Source organism: Thermobia domestica, chromosome 4 (assembly GCF_964235325.1).
Source record: "Thermobia domestica chromosome 4, izTheDome1.hap1.1, whole genome shotgun sequence".
Taxonomy (NCBI): Eukaryota; Metazoa; Arthropoda; class Insecta; order Zygentoma; family Lepismatidae; genus Thermobia; species Thermobia domestica.
In genome coordinates this window covers 2,948,832-2,968,060 of record NC_137457.1, presented here as the reverse complement: position 1 = coordinate 2,968,060, position 19,229 = coordinate 2,948,832, and the positions used below count along the sequence as shown (strand labels likewise).

The 19,229-nt window shown below is 38.0% G+C and overlaps 1 protein-coding gene across 1 annotated transcript; it reads right to left on the bottom strand.

The window, feature by feature from the left end:
- Positions 1 to 277: 277 nt before the first annotated feature.
- Positions 278 to 12,781, bottom strand: LOC145683663 (uncharacterized). The gene is made up of 3 exons (XM_081755007.1): positions 12,624 to 12,781; positions 4,171 to 4,629; positions 278 to 820 (listed from the first exon to the last, which is right to left on the bottom strand). Exons 1-3 carry the CDS (start codon positions 12,706 to 12,708, stop codon positions 300 to 302), a joined length of 1,065 nt encoding a protein of 354 aa, XP_081611133.1. The 5' UTR covers positions 12,709 to 12,781; the 3' UTR covers positions 278 to 299.
- Between the last annotated feature and the right edge of the window lie 6,448 nt (positions 12,782 to 19,229).

The following is a 19,229-nucleotide window of genomic DNA, read 5'->3' as shown; positions in this document are numbered from 1 at the left end:
ACTTTGTATGAGAACGTTTCTCAGATCGTTTCTTGTTCTTTTGATCCAGTCTTGGTAATTTCTTAGAGAATTACTAACTTTCCTTACACAAAGGTTCAGTTTTATAGTTTACTGCTTAGAAATAGAGTAAATCCTAAATAATCTGAAGAAAATATACTTTTTGGTTGCGTTGAAGCAAACTGTTACGGAATGGGGCCCCGAGACTCCCGTAACGTACCGATTTTCAATGGAATGACAATAAACTGGGACTCTGAAAATAAATGAAGAAACAAACAAATAACAACAAACTCTTTATTCATTTAGTTAAATATACCCAAAAGGTCTATATTGGAACACATTTTACAATTAAGACTCAAAATCGTGGAGAAAGAAGGAATCAGTAGAGAATCATTTTCATTTGACGGAATAAAGTTATTTTTATTCTTAAGTCTATCGTAGTAATACCAGTAATGGAATCTGGTAGTTTTCCTGAATTTTCCTAATTTTGTAGATACGTGACCTGCCTGTGGTGAAAGCTTCTCTTTCGTATTCGTGACATTTACAGAAGGTTCCAGAGGAATAAACAGAAATGTTAAGCCCTCCTGTAACACTGTTTCGTTCTTTTTAGTAGTGTTATGTTCCGGTTGATTTAATTTTCTCACGTTGGATATCCTGCACAGGTACGAGATGAAGTAAGGGGTGTTGTTGCTAACGTCTAATGCAAGTTGTATACAGCTCAAGTCAGATATTTCAACTCGGTTTAGTAGGTGCTGGGTGAAGGTGAGTTTCCTCCTTGCATGTTGCGTGTTGTTAGTTGTACTGCTGAGTTCATTGGTTTTACCTGTAAAAATACGTAGATTCATTAAATTTGCATGTGAGCGAGAAAAAATAAATCTAAATAAAATGCTATATAATAAAATGTTATCTAGACCCATTTCTATGTTGGCTACATTCCTAACTTGATCTCATTTTCGTAAAATCTGCATTTTCTCATAAGACGTACGTTACTTATTATTATTTTGTGAGTTGGCCACCTGCTATATAACCCATGGATGTGTTATACTCATTTTAAAAACTTTTTGGCGATCCCTCGTATTAAAAAAATCCTGGAAATTTGCTCTTTTTAAATGTATATACATATATCATTGACATTGACAGCTTTTGACTCAGTGGAAGAGCGCTTACTTCTGGTTTGTGGTGTCCCTGGTTCGATCCCCGGATGAGCACGCTTGTGGTGGATAACATTGTCCGTGGGTTTTCGCGGGTTACTCTTGTTTCCTCCCACATTTTCATTCCCCCAATTCTTCCATCATGATTCACGCCTAAATCATCCGTCTCCCTCAACGTAAAAGGTCATAATCGTAGGACGTTAAATTAAAAGATTTTTAGCTTCAGATAATATTATAGTGAAGCAGAGACACAAGGATTCGAAAGAAAACGCCTTTTTGAAAAACGAAGTGGGGAACTTTGGACATTTTTGAACATAACCATTTTAATAATAATAAAAGATAAGAGTATGTTCCTCCTTTCTTTTCTCATTACCACGAAAAGACATTTAATCACTCAGGACATTAAATAAAAACAAAAAAAGAATGACAAATTGATCATTCAATAGAAAAGAAAAAAGTAAAACGATGAACGTAATAGGTTTTACTAGTTCAAACAAATCGTTTATAGAGTTATTGAAACGAATTGTTGTTACAGTAATTAGAGTAATGTTCAACGACAAAAAAATAGGGATGGGCAGGAGTCGAGCTAAAACTCGACTCGAATTCAAATCGCGTTTCGAGTCGAGTCAAAGATAATTTTTTCGAGTCGAGTTTTGAGCTGAGTCACCGTTTTTGATATCGAGTATCGTGTCGAGTAGAGTTTGATAAGTGACTCGCTCGTTCAGCTTGTTTTAGCTCGGGGCCGCGGTGCCTCAGTGGTAGAGCGTTCACCTCTGGTGCTTGGAGTCCCGGGTTCGATCCCAGCCCCCACCAAGTGAAATTTGTGGTGGACAAACACCGTGCGCGTGGGATTTTTTGGAGTTCTCCCGTTTCCTCCCACTTTCTTCATTCCACCATTTCACTCATCTCTCATCATCACCGCCTCCTTTAGCATAACCGTGGGACATAAAGATTTCATTTCATTTTTACCAATATGAGAGGATTTAGAGAATATCATGATAATTGTCATTTCTCGTAAAATTAAGTTACTACGTGGACTGGATTGGTATTAAATTACAAGGAAAATTTGTTTGGTATGTGTCATTGTATCGAATTGCATAGGAATGATGAACTTTCTTTTCATACTTACTCGAAAGTCAGAAAATGTGGCATACAATTATGTTTCCACGAGCTGCCAATATTATACAAATAACAACATTGTTATCCGGAATAGGCTTTTTGCAAATATTGGTAATAATAATAATAATAATAATAATAATAATAATAATAATAATAATAATAATAATAATAATAATAATAATAATAATAATAATAATAATAATATGTAGAAACTAGATGACGATTATTCTTCTCGCAAGAAATTCTAAATATGAGGAATTTAAAAATACCATAGGAAAATTATACAGCTAAAGACAATATAGGAATATTACGAAAGAGTATTATGAAGATAATTTAAAGTTAAGTATGATTTCTTTTGTCACTAGAATTCTTTATAATGATTGATACGGACAGAAAAACAGACTAATAAAGCAATATGTTAATACTGAAAAATTAGTAATTTCTCCATATAGCCTATGATAAGATATTCAGAAAAGTGATCAATTTTGAATTATCCCTTTTATTAATCATTCATAATGGGAGCCATTTCAACACAGCGATACACAGTCACATATATAAAGACAAGGAGATTTAATGTTGATAATTATGGTTGGAGGGGACAATTCGATATATATATATATATATACAGGAGCGGATCCAGGATATGATCAAGGGAGGAGCTAAACCATATTTTACCGTTTTATCCAGTGTAAAGCAGGATTGAAGCCCATTTTATCCAGTGTATACCTGATCGTCAAGGGAGGGGCTATAGCCCGTATATCCTCCCTTGAATCCGCCACTGTATATATATATATGATAAAATATTGGAAAATATGGTAAATTTTACGTATTAATTAATTAATTACGAGTATTCATAACGTGAGAGCTGCTTCAACACGGCTATAGCATAAAGTTGTATACCAGGAGATAAATTGATACCGACATCAATTTGATTAAAGAGGGGTTACATGAGACACATCCTGTAGAGGCCTATATCCATCTTAGAATACCCCGGCAACCCTGTTATTTTTCTGTTCTGGAGTTAGCAGTTATCTGAATCACCGCGGTGCTCGGTCCGGGTTTAGGGTTGTCAACGGATCGAGTGGCTCGGCTCACAGCTCATCTACTATCGAGCCGAACCGAGAAGTGAGCCGAGTTAACACCTCGCCTAACCGAGACGGCAGAAACCAATGGCTCACCTGAGCCGAACCGAACCGATTCGGTGGCTTATCCCAAACGAGCCGGCTCAGGCCGTCGGCTCAATTGAACCGAGCCGGCTCGAACTGTTCGCTCAGTTGAACTGAGCCGGGCCCGTTGACATGACTACCCGGGTTGCGCTTCTGCTTAGGTTCAGAAATACGACCGTGCAGGTCTCAGCCTTGATAGTAAAAACTACAGTATATACATATATTGGTGCTCACGACATTTGAGCCTGTCTTTTTAATTAAAAAAATCTATTGTGGTCTCGTTATCGAGACGAGATGAGATGCAAGCAGTGTCCCCTCTCGTGAGCAACACTAAAAGTATTCCACATTACGGCTTACATTTCTGATGGCTTTCGCTTTCCAGTTTAATCAGGCCATGATTTCAAAACGAGCTAAAACGAGCTAAACGAGCGAGCCATGTATCAAACTCGACTCGACTCGAAACTCGATCTCAAAAACAGCAACTCGGCTCGGAACTCGACTCGAGAAAACTACCTCTGACTCGGCTCGAAACTCGACTCGAATTCGAGTCGAGTTTCAGCTCGACTCGTGCCCATCCCTACCTGGTTCATGTGAATCACTTGAACATCCTCAATATGTCCAGCTCTATAAAACATATGGATCCTACAGCTTCCCTTAGTTTTCCGAGATTTTCTGTAAACGGTCAAGAGTCGGTTTGGAACTGGGCGACTCATATGAAAGATTATTCAAATTCTTACCATTAGCTTTCCTTAATGTAGTTTTCGATTCGTTAGTCCTCCATCTATTTCCATTTGATTCTCCCTTTGACATCGATGAGTTAACTGAATAGATTGGGCTTGACGATGATGGCTTAATTGCCTCTAAGATTGAACCATCAATCAAATCTACAACAGGTCCTGATTTGTTAGCACGCTGAAAGAACATAGCTAAGTTGCCTAACTTCTCCTGTTGTGGGTTATGAGTCAAATTGGTTGGGATTGTTACATCATAATCTGTAAAATCCTTTAATCTACAGAGAAACGCGTTCTTCTTATCTGCATTGAGTCTAGGTTGAAAGGGCCAGCACACGAAGGGAGTCGTTTCAATGACAGGGTATAATCTATTCTTTGATGCTAAGTTTCTAGTGACGGGAGTCACGCTCTTCTGGGAACTGGTGCTCACTGTGAATCCTTCGGCTAGCAGAGTATTAACAGCATCTGCAAGGAAGAAAAAAAGAAATAAAAAATCAAATTAGATAAATGTTCATTATAGCTTTGAAAATATTTAACATGTAGTAATAAAATAAACTGACCAAACACTAAATATATTGTAAAATTTTCCCTGTGAAGCGGTACGTAGAGCTTGGTAGAGTAAATCATGTGTTTGGAATTTTCTCACTACTGGTTTATTATTAAAAAAAAAAAAAAAAAAAAAAACATTATAAACAGCATTTTACAAGAATAGTACAATAATGTGATTTTTTAAATATAAAGTAGAGAAGGATGACTCAAGGTCCGAGCGGTCAGGGGCAAGATTTCTACTGTGCTCCGCAGCAAGTTAGGTGGAGCGGATTAGGAATCCCTAATGCTCCGAAGCAAGCAGAGAGAGGACTAAGGGTCACAGAGTTCCGGGCAAGCTAAGTGACTGAGGTTGGAAATCCCGACAGAGTTTCAAAGTAAGCTAAACGGGAGGAAAACAAAAGCCTGGAGTTCCAAAGCAAACTAGAGACTTGGATTGGGTATGTCCTAGAGCTTCGAGCAAGCTAGAGGAGGGATGACCAATCGCAGACTGGTATAGCTGTCCATGGAATCATATGTTATATAGGAACTCCAGAAAGCGATGGCGCTGCTGTTCTCTCGTTGACATGTGACTGTAGGTGTCTCTGATGTCTGCAGCTTGTAGTACTCCAACGTAAAATGTATGTGGTTGTTGTTTTAAATAGGAATACATGTAGAATGTTTGTAAACATAAGCACATATTGGGTGTTTGTAAGCACAACCACGTGGTACATTACAATGTTATTTATGCTTGTGTAACAGTTTCGGCAATGTAAGATCGCCTTCATCAGACACGTTACAGAATATCAATTCAAGAATAACAACTTTAATTTAAACAGAAAGCAAATCAGGGTTATTTTCCTTTCCTTTTTCCATTTTTATATTAATAATCTACAGGGGATAGACAAAAAAAATCTAAAAACACTTCATACAAGACACGTAAGTTTGGCCCTCCACTGTACAACACGTGTTGAGGTTTCCGATCGTTTTTTGTTTTCAATGTGTCATGTGGACCTTCCTCTTCCGTCAGCAGTAACCAGTTCACCTGTGAGCAGTAGCGTAGCCAGGATGTGTGTTTGGGGGAGGCCCAAGTGCTGTTACAAACATCAAAGTACCAAAGTACATTGTCGGACCTCTTTGGGGGGCGGCCCCTCCCCCTTCCGTACGCCACTGCCTCTGAGTGTCATGGTATGAAAGTGGTGCGGTAAAATGGGCGACCTGACAGACTTCCAAAGAGGATCGTTGGTGCCCGTCTGGTTGGAACTTCAGTGGCGACAGTGGCGAACATTGTGAGGAATATCGAAAGGCACTATGTCCAATGTCACGAGGTATACACAATTCATGGGCAAACGACGTCTACAAAGCACAACAATGGTCGAAAGACAATACTGTCAGATTTGGACCGGAGGGCATTAAAACGGATTGTAGCAGCTAAAAAGAAGACCACTGCAATTAAAATTACGTCTGAACTCAATTCCAGCCTACAGAACCCGGTTTCATCGAAAACAGTGCGATGGGAACTTAATAAAATGGAAATTCATGACAGGGCCGCTATCGCCAAACCCCTGGTCACAGCAGTAAATGCGAAAAGGCGTATCCAATGGTGCAAGGATCACAAGGCATGGACTCATGAGCAGTGGAAACACGTAATGTGGTCGATGAATCGACCTTCAACTTGTTTCCAACAACCGGTCGTGTTTACGTATGGAGCACACCGTCGTAGATCTATGATACAAGCTGTCTGCTCCCAACTGTAAAGCATAGGGGTGATTCTGTTACAGTATGGGCAGTGTTATCGTGGTTTTCTGCAAGTCCCATCATAGCCCTGCATGGAATGATGAATGCTAAGGCGTATGAGGCCATTTGGGGGGGACCAGGTTCTACCATTGGCCCAAATATTGTTCCCTGATGTGATGGCATCTACCAAGATGATTTGGCACTCTGTCACGCTGCAAAAACGGTGAAATCATGGTATGAGGAGCATGACCAGGAGCTATCACACTTCCCCTGGGTCTCACAATCACAAGATCTGAACCTCATTGAGCCATTGTGGTGTGAGTTAGAAAGGCGTGTTCGGTCTCATTACCCTCCACCAGCATCCCTTAAGTAACTGGAGCATGTTTTGGAGGAACAATGGTACAAAATTGCACACACCACGATTCAGGAGCTGTATACGTCCATTCCACGTCAGATCCAAGCTGTTTTGGACGCAAAAGGAGGCCCCACACCATACTAGGTATGATTTTTACACTTTTGCAAACGTTTTAGATTTTTTTTGTCCAACCCCTGGATATATATATATATAAATGAAAGTGACAATGTTTGTGACTTCGTACCGCTTTTTACTACCAGATCGATGTCCATCAAATTTTCAACATAAAGACGGTGCAACTTAGGGGAGAGGAAGGGGGATAGGGTGTTCCAGGAGGAAAAGGCAATATTTTGGGATATGATAGCAAGTGTGATTCTAAGCAAAAAAGCTTCATATGAACATTGGTCCTAATCTCAATGATTTGAGAGTTACAGGTTGTGAGCCATTTTTCACTTTATGTTGCGTGTTGCTTACCCTGTAATTATTCTACAGAGTTGGGTCATAGCAGATTTGAAAGGTGATGGAATTACCTTTACAACGGTATGCAAGATGTGGCAGTGGTGTCGTTGAAAAGGAGTTATTGAGGGAAAATTAAGATTAAGTAAGGGAATTGGATGGCAACACTGATTCCCAAATTTCCCTCAAGAACTTCCCTTCCAAAGACACCATTGTCTCATGTTGCATACCGTTGGAAAGACAATTCGATCACCTTTCAAATCCGCTATGTCTCACCTCTCTAGAATAAATACAGGGTGTGTAATAAGCAATATAAAGTCAAAAATGGTTCACAATCTGTAGCTTTCAAATCGTTGAGATTAGGACCCATGTTCATATAAAGTGTTTTGCTTAGAATTACCCCTTTTACCATTTTCCAAAGTATTACCCCTTCACCTTGAGATACCCTATATATATATGTGACTTCGTTTGTGACTTAATAACTCTTGAATCACAGGAGGATTCACATATTTAAAAATGAACGAAAATGACCGATATTAGTGAACAGTGACATTTTGGATGTCGTTTAAATCCAAATGCAGCTCCAAAACAGGGGCGTCATTTAGGGGGGAAGAGAGGGGCATTTGTCCCCCCTGAGTTTGAGATTTATATAGATTTTATCAATAAAGTAGTAGTAAATGAGTGAAAAACGCGAAATTTTACTTATATCGAGGGGTTTTGCCCCCCAAGCAAAATCTGAAATGACGCTCCTGCTCCAAAATGAAACGTATTTTCCTCGTGCGAAGAATATATATTCTATTAGTACGTAATAAATCTTTAGGTGTTCTCGTGCATTCCAGAATCTACATTATATTAAATATGGATATATACGTTAACATTTTCTTGCATACGCCATTTTAGATGGACTACATAATCTAACTTTAAACACACAGTCAGAGGAAAGCAGAAAAGAAATTGAATCTCCGTGCCCTTTCAGAAGTACTAAGGGTTAACCTTGGCATCTAATGCTGTTTTCATGCAAGAACGGAACTCGGTGATTAGTAAATATTTCTACCAAATTTTATCCGTAACTCTACGTCGTAACTGGCTGGTTTGCCAACGAAACTCCAACAAGAGAAGGGAAAACTGTTGGGAAAAGAACGGAAATTTATTAGTTTACGAGCATACACTTTAGGCAACATTGAGGCAACGTTTGACAAAAAAAAAAAAAAAAAAAAAGTTTTACTTTCGCAATGGGAATTTCCACTAAGAAAGTGATTAAATACTTAGATTCAAAAATAAATGTAAAACATTGATATAAAATGTCCCTTAAAATATTTCTGCGAACACTTTTTAATATTTTGAGGAAGTGTCGAGGAAAGAAATACCGTCCGAATTTTTTCTCTCTCTCTGAAAAAAAAATATTGGTTCACGTTATAGGTATCCCCGCCAGTGATAGCGTGGCCCATGAACCACTTCGACTTATCACCCACCATGACCCACGCTGATCTACCATCCACCAAAACCCATTGTCATCAACTCTGACCCATAATCCACTTCCACTTGTCTACTAACTAAAGAGTTTATACTTGTAATAATACAAGGCTGTGAAATTATCACTAATGGAAGTTTAAATTTCTACGTTCAATCGCTCAAGCACCGCCCTGTTGCAATACCGGTAGATCTGACCTTTATGATATAAAATGGTAAAGTATTTATCATAGGCCGTATTACGATGAATTTCAATTTAATTATCATATATAATTATTTCCTTGTTAAATTACAAATACTTTTCAACGGAAAATAGGATAAAATTTGGATTAACTGTGGAAAATAGAATGAAATTTATCTCTGTTTCGCAAGCTAAGTATTAAGTCTTATTGCTATTATTATAGTTACAAATATTAATATCCAAAAGTGCTTGAAGTTCTTTTTTCACTTAGATATACTCATCTCAGGGAAGTAGACAGAAACAGATGGAAAAGGAAGGGAAATGGAAGCCTTGAAAGTAAAACGTAGACAAATTCGTTTAAAACGTAAACTGTAAAATGTTTACAGTTACTCACAACCAATTGTTTCCTAATCATTCAACTATTAAATCTAAGAGTTCAGTGTATACAGTCCGATTAATAAGTTCTGGGACTATCTCAAAATAAAATACTTGACGATGCCAGAAAAAGGTACTTTCGCGTTAGTTTTGTAGAGACACCTGCAACCAAGCCACACACTCGCAGAACCGGTTGTAGAGGCTCTCTGCAACACCCTAGAAAAGTTGAGCACACCGTCATATTCGCTTGAATCGGTTCAACATCTTCAGACAGATTCCAGCTTATAAAAGAGCATAAAGTCCTCTGGAGCCAAGTCAGACGAATATGGGGTGTTCAAGGATAGTATCAATTCTTTTGGTCAAAAATTGACACAAGAAACTGAGTCGGCAGGCTCAAATTTTCTTGTGTTAGTTTTTGGATAAAAGATGGGTCAAAGTCCTTGAACAGTCCATATTCGCCTGATTTGGCCGCAGCGAACAGCATGCATGAACAAATCATGTATACATGTATATGCACAAAAAACTTTTAAAAAATTATATACATATAGTTTAAGATTGAATTGAATTTGAATTTAGTGTCTCGTTCAGCAACGAGGCTATATGAGAGAGACGTAGACCTGCAGCTTAATGTGGGATCCGAAAGTTCCCACGGGGATTCGAAACCGAGTCTCCGACGCCAAAGGAGCGTACGCTATCCACATTGTCACGAGGGAGCTTGGACATGGTATTCGAAAAAAAAAATAATGATTAGTTTCTTAATTGTAACGTTTTTTAAACAATTATCAATCAATAATTAACTTCTGCAAAATTTTGATTCCCGGTAAGGCCTTCGGTCGAAAAAGTCTAAAACTTTTTTTTCAGGCCAACCTATCTTAGTGAGATTTTCCTGTGTTTTCCTCATTCATACCAGACAAATACCGGGATGGTACCTAACAGAATAGTCCCAGGTCGCTTCGCTCCGTCCCCAGTCCATTCTTTCTTACTAATTTTCCAGACAGTGTGAATCGCGGAGGACGTCATCCCTCAAACATGACGGGCTAACCAGGGGCGGATCCAGGGGGGCGATCGGGGCGAAGCCCCCCCCCCCGTCCAGAAGAGGAAACTTTCTTATTTTATATATATAAATAAAACCAATCCCAAAGTTTGGAGCCCTTAAAAGTAGCAGTATAACAACCCATCGACCCCCCCCCAGAAGTCGGTCCTGGATCCGCCCCTGGGGCTAACAAAGCCATAGATGCCGAAAGCGCAAAAATCTAAATCCTAAATTCGTGATTAAATAAAACAATTAAGAATTATTTTACTGATTAATTTAATTATTATTTTTAATGTATTAATTAGAAGGCTGCTGATTACAACCATGAAACGTAAAATCAAAGATTTAACTTTTTTTCTTACTAACTGTAGGCAACCGTAGGGACCCCATCTTTGCTGAGTCTTAATATTTAGAAACTGGATAGATGGAAATGAAATACAATATTTTAGTTGAACGTTCCACATTACGCCCTTTAGGCTAAGAGAAACGATGATTAAGGCAAGTGAATAATAGAGGAATTGTTGCAATGAGAAAATGGGAGTAAAATGGAGTAGTCCGAGGAAACCAGCGAACACGATGTTGTCCACCACAAATTTACTTTAGTGGGGATCGAACCAGGGATTCCATGCACCAATAGGTAAAAGCTTTACCACTGAACCATCGTGCCCCTACCCCAGAAACTGGATAGAAAGAGAGAAAATATTCCTATTTCATTACCGGGATATTTTATCCTTTGCTGTTATGTAAGCTCGCATAACAATGAGACTATACTGGTTGCATAAGGAAAGGCGTTTCACAAACAACTCGAAAAGAAACATGCATAACTTTTAACACATCTCTGATTTCTCCAAGAAAGGAAAAAAAAATCATACGCGGTCAGATCTGGTAATATATCTACTTGTGAACGGCGGCTTTGGGTGACTGCTTTTAACGCGAAAGGCTGATGACAAATACAAGACACACACACTGACAGACATTTATTATTATTATTATTATTATTATTATTATTATTATTATTATTATTATTATTATTATTATTATTATTATTATTATTATTATTATTATTATTATCATCATCATCATCATCATTATTACATGACTCCAAATATTGGTTAACTTTTTGGGGACTTCAATCTCTATCGCAAACGAGGAAATTTATTGAATAAATTATTTATTCAAATGTTGTTGGATAATAAATATAGCAGCATATATTTCATAGCAAGTATACGATTAAGATTGCCGATTTATAGTCTTAGGAATCAATCGACATTGGTAGCACTAAATTCTGAACATGAAATACTGAGAAAAGTGACAATGTCTTACAATTTAAAATGTAAATATATTAAGAGAAACAACAGAGCAATTCTTACAAAAACTGTTTTAACGGTATGACAAAGGATCTAGCTGCCAATCTTGGTTTTATTCTTATTATCAGTGGCGTATTTACGATTTTGTTTCGGGGGAGGCTTTGCCTGAAAATGTGAAAATTCAGCAAGATATTTCATATACTTTACTATAGTAAGTAAGATTTCGGGGAGAGGCTTAGGCCCGGAAGCCCCCCCCTAAATACGCCACTGGTTATTATGTATCTTCAATATATCTTTACGTTAGAATATTTTATTTAAAGAACTAATCAGGGGTCGCGGTGGCTCAGTGGTAGAGGTTCATCTCTGGTGTTGCATGGGGTCCTTGGTTCGATTCCAGCTCGCGCCAAATGAACTTTGTGGTGCACAAACACCGTCTGCGTGGGTTTTTTCGGGCTTCTCCTATTGCCTCCCACTTTCTTCATTTCACCATTTCATTCATTTATCATTATCACCGTCTCCTTTAGCTTAGCCGGCATAACCGTGGGACGTGACAATAAGTGACCAAGATTTTTTGTATGCGGGATGTGCAATTTTAAGCAAGGTTGACTCATTTTCTTTTAAATGGTAGTTACACGAGACTTTAATTTGCATAGTTCTGTTACTAAGTATATTATAAAATTGACTGTTTTTATTTTAATCTTCTTTTATAAATCAGCTTGAAGCTTATAATGTGAATATATTAAGCTTCTGACAAGGGCCTTAATCTGCGCTGATATTCATTCTATAATATAAATGTTCAGTTCTCTTTAAAATGATTATATAATAGTTTTACTGCTTTGTATTTGTCTATGAGCTGTTCGCAGAACTTAAAGCTATCATTATTATTATTATTATTATTATTATTATTATTATTATTATTATTATTATTATTATTATTATTATTATTATTATTATTATTATTATTATTATTAAAGAGCTTATGCATCGACAAGATATTAATTATAGAATATTTGTTGTTACCTTGAATGTTTGTTGAACTAAATTGTTCCCTAAATGGCGCTGAGGTCACTGTACCAATGAACAAGACAACCAAAATCAACTTCATGATTCAGACGGAGTCTTCACTGGAAAAACACATCGTCACCAAGAACTAGAATATTTATAGCTTGTTGTTGACCATAAGATATTTCACGTGATATGCGAACGTATGCAATTGACGAAACATTGTTGAGAAATTCGTATTCTTTAATTAAGAGATCTTATCTTTTGTAAGCAAGCTTTTAGAAGAAAACAATTTTTGCCAGTGTATCATTTCCTATGACGACACACAGAACAAGACACAAATATAATATTTTTCCTGTTTTGATAAGGAAAACATTCATGGATATTCAAACTGTAACGTTGTACGATGTTTGAAAACGAATTTTCATGTAGGAGTTATATTTCTGATTCTGATGGAGCTGGGAAGTGAAATGAAATGAAATATTTAAGTTTTACGTCCCACGGTTATGCCAGCTAGACTAAAGGAGACGGTGATGATGAGAAATGAACGAAATAATGGAATGAAGAAACTGGGAGAACTCCGTAAAAACCGACGCACACGGTGTTTGTCCACTATAAAGCTCACTTGGCGCGAGCTGGGATCGAACGAAGGATCTCATGCACCAGAGATGAACACTCTACCACTGAGCCACCGCGGTCTTCCGGAGGAGCTGGGATTGTTTGCGATTCAGAACTTATATCATCATCATGTCTATATGCTGTACATTGTCCCATACAAAATGTCAATTTCACATATTCCGAATCATCTGATATTTGTGAAAAAAAAGTCTGAAAATTGGAGGTCCTTTAAGGTTATTAAATGTAACGTAACTCTATACATTCTTCCTCTTCGCAGATCGATTTTCCAATTAAAATACAGGGTGGTCCAAAATTGTGGAAACAGTTTAATAATTGGTAAGTGCTGCAAACCATAACCAAATGTTGTTGAAACGAAATATTCAGTTTAAAGGAATCCCATTCACCAAAGGTGAGTGCTCTCCCAATGAGACAGCCAGTCTTGAGTTCATACCACAGTTTACATAATGGCAAATCGCGATTCAGGTTATTCCGCCTACCAATAGCTAATTTAAACGCGTAGTGAACATGCACTGAGAAAAAATGTAGGTGGCGTACTTAAAAAGGTAGGTTACATGCGTAATTCCTGTAGTTTTTGGAATTAACGTACAACAGACGTATAACTGAAAATGCATGGTTTATAATAGTTTTCGTATAAGTGTTCCATCTATACGTACTTTCCGTATGAAACAATGTAGGTGGTCAGGATCTCACATACAAATGGACGTATATAACATATAGCTGACATAACGTAAGTATATGTATGTGATATACGGAAAACTGTTAGATGTCAGACATCCTGCAACGGAATAATGTAACATCTAAGATCAGTGCGTATATAGCATACGGATAACGTATGCTCCGTACTAATTTCTATAGTAAGCAAGAGGATACCATATATTTGTACAACATAACGCTGTACGGAGAACGGATTTTTCTCTGTGTGCACATATGATTATGTCGAGAGTATTTATAGCTGTCTTTATAGTTTTAGTAGGTTGCTTGATTTGAGTTTAACGTCAATTTTAGCAGCGGTGCTATATGAGACGTGAACCTATAGCTTAACGGAGTATCTGAATCATTTGAGCTTAGACTGCGAATCGAATCTGGATCAATTGCGCCAAAGACGCGTACGCTAACTACTCACAAAAAATCTTTAGCCACGAGGAACTTTATTCTATTAGTAGTATTCTAGATGAGTAGTGCACCAAGGTATAGTCAATATTTGCTCAAGAAGTGTAAACTGCAAATAAAACTCAAAAGAGGTTTTGTATCTCTAGTTAATAATATTAACAAAGCATATTGTGAAAAGATTTAAATGTGAATTAAAAGTGAAACTGTTTGATTTTCAAAGTCAGTAAACATATAGAACTAGTGTTGCCACGAGACGAGACGAGACGAGACTTCAGGCTGTCTCGTCTCGTCTCGTGCAAAGCATGTCCCGTCTCGTGTCTCGTCTCGAAAAAATGTGCTCGTCCCGTCTCGTGTCTCGTCTCGAGAGGTTCTGTCCCGTCTCGTCTCGTCTCGTCTCGTTTGTCTCGTTTTGTCTCGTCTTGTCTCGTAAAAATATAGCAGCATACCATGGGAACGAAAGTAAAATGTAGCAGGCTGCACCATGCTAATCAAGATACAACTAACAAGGGAAGAGAGGGAGATTATATATCGAAGTGGAAGATGGTTTGTATACCAATCGAAAGCACTAATGACGCCTATTACAAAACTGTAATAAAAATTTTGCGAATGCATATACTGTGCGAGTTATATGAATATACAGGGTGTCCAGAAAATCCATTTCCACCCCTTGAAATCGCAAACGATGAGACAGATGCCAAAACTGGAAAACACGTTTTTGATCATTATAAAAGTACAATGTATCAAAGCAAACATTGTTGTCCCAGGATCACCCGCAGAGTCCCAGGCGGGATCCAACTCAAAAATTACAAAAGGTAAGGGGATCAAGTAGTATATCGTTCGAAACTCCTTGGGAAATGAAAGAAGACGAACAAGTCCCAACTCTCTAAAATTACCCTGTGCAAAATGGCGGCCGGTCAAACTGTCAGCAAAAACGTCATTGTAGAGTCAATGGCCACCCTCCAAAGAAAGAAATAAAACTGAAACGGTAAGACAGATGTCAAAAAAGAAAAAGATGTGTGTCATCTTTTCAAAAGTACAATGATTGAAAGTAAAAATGTTTGTCCCAGGGTCCTCCACAAGGTTCCAGACGGGGTCCTACTCAAAATTTTCAAATGGCAAATATGGTCAAATAAAGCTGTTGAGAAATAAAAGAACACGGAACAAGTCTCGATCCTCTAAAATTACCCTGTGTAAAATGGCGGCCGGTCAAAATGTACATCTTCATTTCGATTTTCTGAGCACGTTCACTTTCCATTTTGCAATCGGCACTTGTATTCATTCTGAGACATTTGTACGTATTTACTCTTCCTGGTGCAAGGAATTCCCGTGTAACGTGGGTTCCTGTCACCACGGCATGGCGCGTCCTCAGGTTGCGGATCGAGGAGAAGGCCTCTAGATATAGAGGTTAGCTGCGAATACACTGAATAAGCAGTCGCGGACAGACGACTAGGAGTGGTCCTCCAGCTTGGGGGTTTGGGTAAGGCTAACACCCTCATCCTGTAAAAAAAAGGTACTTGTTCAGAAACATTCACAAAAGCCTCGGACAAGGACTGATAACTTGGCACGACATCAGCAAAAGAAAATGAACATGAGATTTGGAACATGGAATATTAGAAGTCTTTATAGGGCAGGCGCGTTAAAATCTGTAACGAGTGAGTTAGAGAAATACAGGATGGACTTAGTAGGAGTTCAGGAAGTTAGGTGGGAAGGAAATGGATCTGAGAATTCCGGAAATTTTACGTTCTTTTACGGGGAAGGAAATAAAAATCACCAGTTAGGAACAGGGTTTTTCGTTCACAAACGAATATTACCAGCAATTAAACGGGTTGAATTTGTTACTGACAGACTTTCTTTTATTACTCTTAAGGGACGGTGGTGTGATATTATTGTTTTAAATGTACATGCTCCAACTGAAGATAAGGGTGACGATATAAAAGATAGTTTTTACGAAGAAGTGGAACGAATATTTGACCAACTCCCGCGATACCATATGAAGATTCTATTAGGGGATTTCAATGCGAAGGTAGGACGAGAGGATATTTTCAAACCGATTATAGGGAACGAAAGTTTGCATAAGGAAAGTAATGACAACGGTGTTAGACTCGTGAACTTTGCAACATCCAAAAACCTAATCGTGAAGAGTACAAAATTCCCACATCGCGACGTTCATAAATACACTTGGACATCACCAGACGGAAAAACACATAATCAAATTGATCACGTTTTAGTAGATAGAAGAAGACAATCTAGCATAATTGACGTCCGGTCGTTTAGAGGGGCTGATTGTGACACTGATCACTACCTGGTAGTAGCGATAATACGGGAGAGATTATCGTTGAATAAAGGTAATATTCAGTGTCCGAAAACGGAGAGATTTAATTTAAAGAAATTAGAAGAGAGCCAGGTAAGAGAGGAATACCAGATTGAAGTTTCGAATAGATTCGCGGTTTTAGAAGACTCGGAGTGCACTAGTGTTGAGGATACTTGGATTGAAATTAGAGATAGCATTAAAAGTTCAGCAATAGAAAAATTGGGACACGCGGAAATACGTAGGATCAAACCATGGTTCGACCAAGAATGCATTAAATTAGCAGAGAAGAGAAAACAGGCAAAATTACGGTGGCTACAAAATCCGAATGAAACAATTACACAAAATTTCGCAGATATCAGGCGGGAAACTTCCAAAACTTTTAGAACAAAGAAACGGGATTTTTTGAAAGCTAAAATTAAGGAACTTGAAGATAATAGTAAAAATAAAAATATTCGGGACATGTATAAGGGGATCAGCGAATTTAAGAAAGGCTATCAACCTCGTGCTTATATATTAAAGAAATCTGACGGAACAGTTCTCACCGATACGGATAGCCTCTTAAATAGATGGAAAGATTTCTTTGACGATTTGCTGAACACGCAGCCAAAAACTAATGTGGGTGGAGAAAAGGAGATACACACCGCAGAACCGTATATTCCAGAACCCAGTCGAATAAAAGTGGAAGCCGCTATAAAGAAATTGAAGAAACACAAATCTCCGGGTGTAGATGAAATTCCGGCTGAGTTAATTTTAGCTGGAGGCGAAAAATTGTGGAACAAGATACACAAACTCATTCTCCTTATCTGGAACAAGGAAGAATTGCCACAAGAGTGGAAAGAATCAATCATTGTTCCAATTCACAAGAAAGGCGACAAAACTGACTGTAATAATTATCGAGGCATTTCTCTTCTGTCAACATCCTATAAAATCCTTTCAAATATTCTGTTAGCAAGATTGACCCCATACGCAGATGAAATTATTGGAGATTATCAGTGCGGATTTAGACGAAATCGATCAACTATCGACCAAATATTTACCATTCGCCAAATACTCGAAAAGAAGTGGGAATACAATACCCCGGTGCATCAACTATTTATTGATTTTAGAAAGGCTTACGACTCGGTTAGGAGAGAAACATTATACAACGTTCTTACAGAACTTGGAATACCGAGAAAGCTAATTAGATTAATTAAGATATGTTTAAGTGAATCCCAAAGTAAAGTCCGGGTAGGAAAATTTTTGTCCACGAGCTTCCACGTCGAAAATGGCCTGAAACAAGGAGATGCGTTGTCGCCATTATTATTTAACTTTGTGCTGGAATACGCTATAAGGAAAATCAAAGATAGCAACCAGGGCCTAGAGTGGAACGGCATTCACCAGGTTATGGCATATGCTGATGATGTAAATTTAATAGGGGATGATAGGAGAACAGTAGAAATAAATGCAGAGATCTTATTAAACGCTTGCAGGGACATGGGTTTAGAAGTAAATGCAGAGAAAACTAAATACATGGAAGTGCGTCGGGACCGTAATACGGCAAATTGTGGAGGCGTTAAAATATTAAATAATGCTTTTGATAAAGTAGATACTTTCAAATATTTAGGATCAATATTAACAGACGAAAATCATATTCACGAAGAAATTAAATGTCGACTAAAAGCAGGGAATTCGTGTTACTATTCGGTTCAAAATCTCTTGTCGTCGCGAATTCTGTCGAGGAATTTGAAGCTTAAAATATATAAAACGATAATCATGCCTGTTGTTCTGTATGGTTGTGAAACATGGTCGCTTACTCTGAGGGAAGAACATAGACTGAAAGTATTTGAGAACAGGATCCTGAGAAGAATATTCGGACCCAAGAGGAACGAGAATGGGGAATGGCGGAAGCTTCATAACGAGGAACTACATAGTTTATACGGTTTACCCAACATTGTTAGGGTCGTCAAGTCTAGGAGGCTTAGGTGGGCAGGTCATGTAGCTAGAATGGAAGAAAGTAGAAACGCTTTCAAAGTCTTGACTGGTAGACCCATAGGAAAACGACCATTAGGAAGACCTAGGCGCAGATGGGAGGACAATATTAAGATGGATCTCGCAGAGATAGGAATACAAAGTAGAAACTGGATGCAATTAGCTAAGGATAGAAGTCAGTGGAGAGCTTTTGTGAACGCGGCACTGAACCTCCGGGTTCCATAGGCCATAGAGTTAGTTAGTTAGTTAGTTAGTTAGGTGCAAGGAATTCTTTCGTTTGAATCATTTTATAATTGATAAACCAGATAACGAGCATAAGTACCACTGTTGTGCAGTCATAAACATAAATAAGTAGAGGTAAGAGTCTTTACTTCTGATGGCTCCAACCTCTACTTATTTATGTTTGTGGAAGTACATTATATGTTAACTAGTCAGTTCTATACTCAAAGATGTCAAATGTTGTCGTTTCTTTTTCTTTATGTCTTAATTTGCTTTTATTTTATTATTTTTTTCTTTATTTAGATATTATTGGGCTCAAAGAGCAGAATCTCACAGTAGGGGCATTTCCTTTCTTTCCGTTGAGTACAAGAATTAAA

Bases quoted from the DNA above. Each gene is read 5' to 3' on its own strand.
- LOC145683663 (XM_081755007.1), bottom strand. From the start codon at position 12,708: ATGAAGTTGATTTTGGTTGTCTTGTTCATTGGTACAGTGACCTCAGCG. The intron at 4,630-12,623 runs GTAACAACAAAT...TCTTCCTTGCAG, and splicing joins TAGTTCAACAAACATTCAAG to ATGCTGTTAATACTCTGCTA. The intron at 821-4,170 runs GTAAGAATTTGA...GTATTTTTACAG, and splicing joins TACATTAAGGAAAGCTAATG to GTAAAACCAATGAACTCAGC.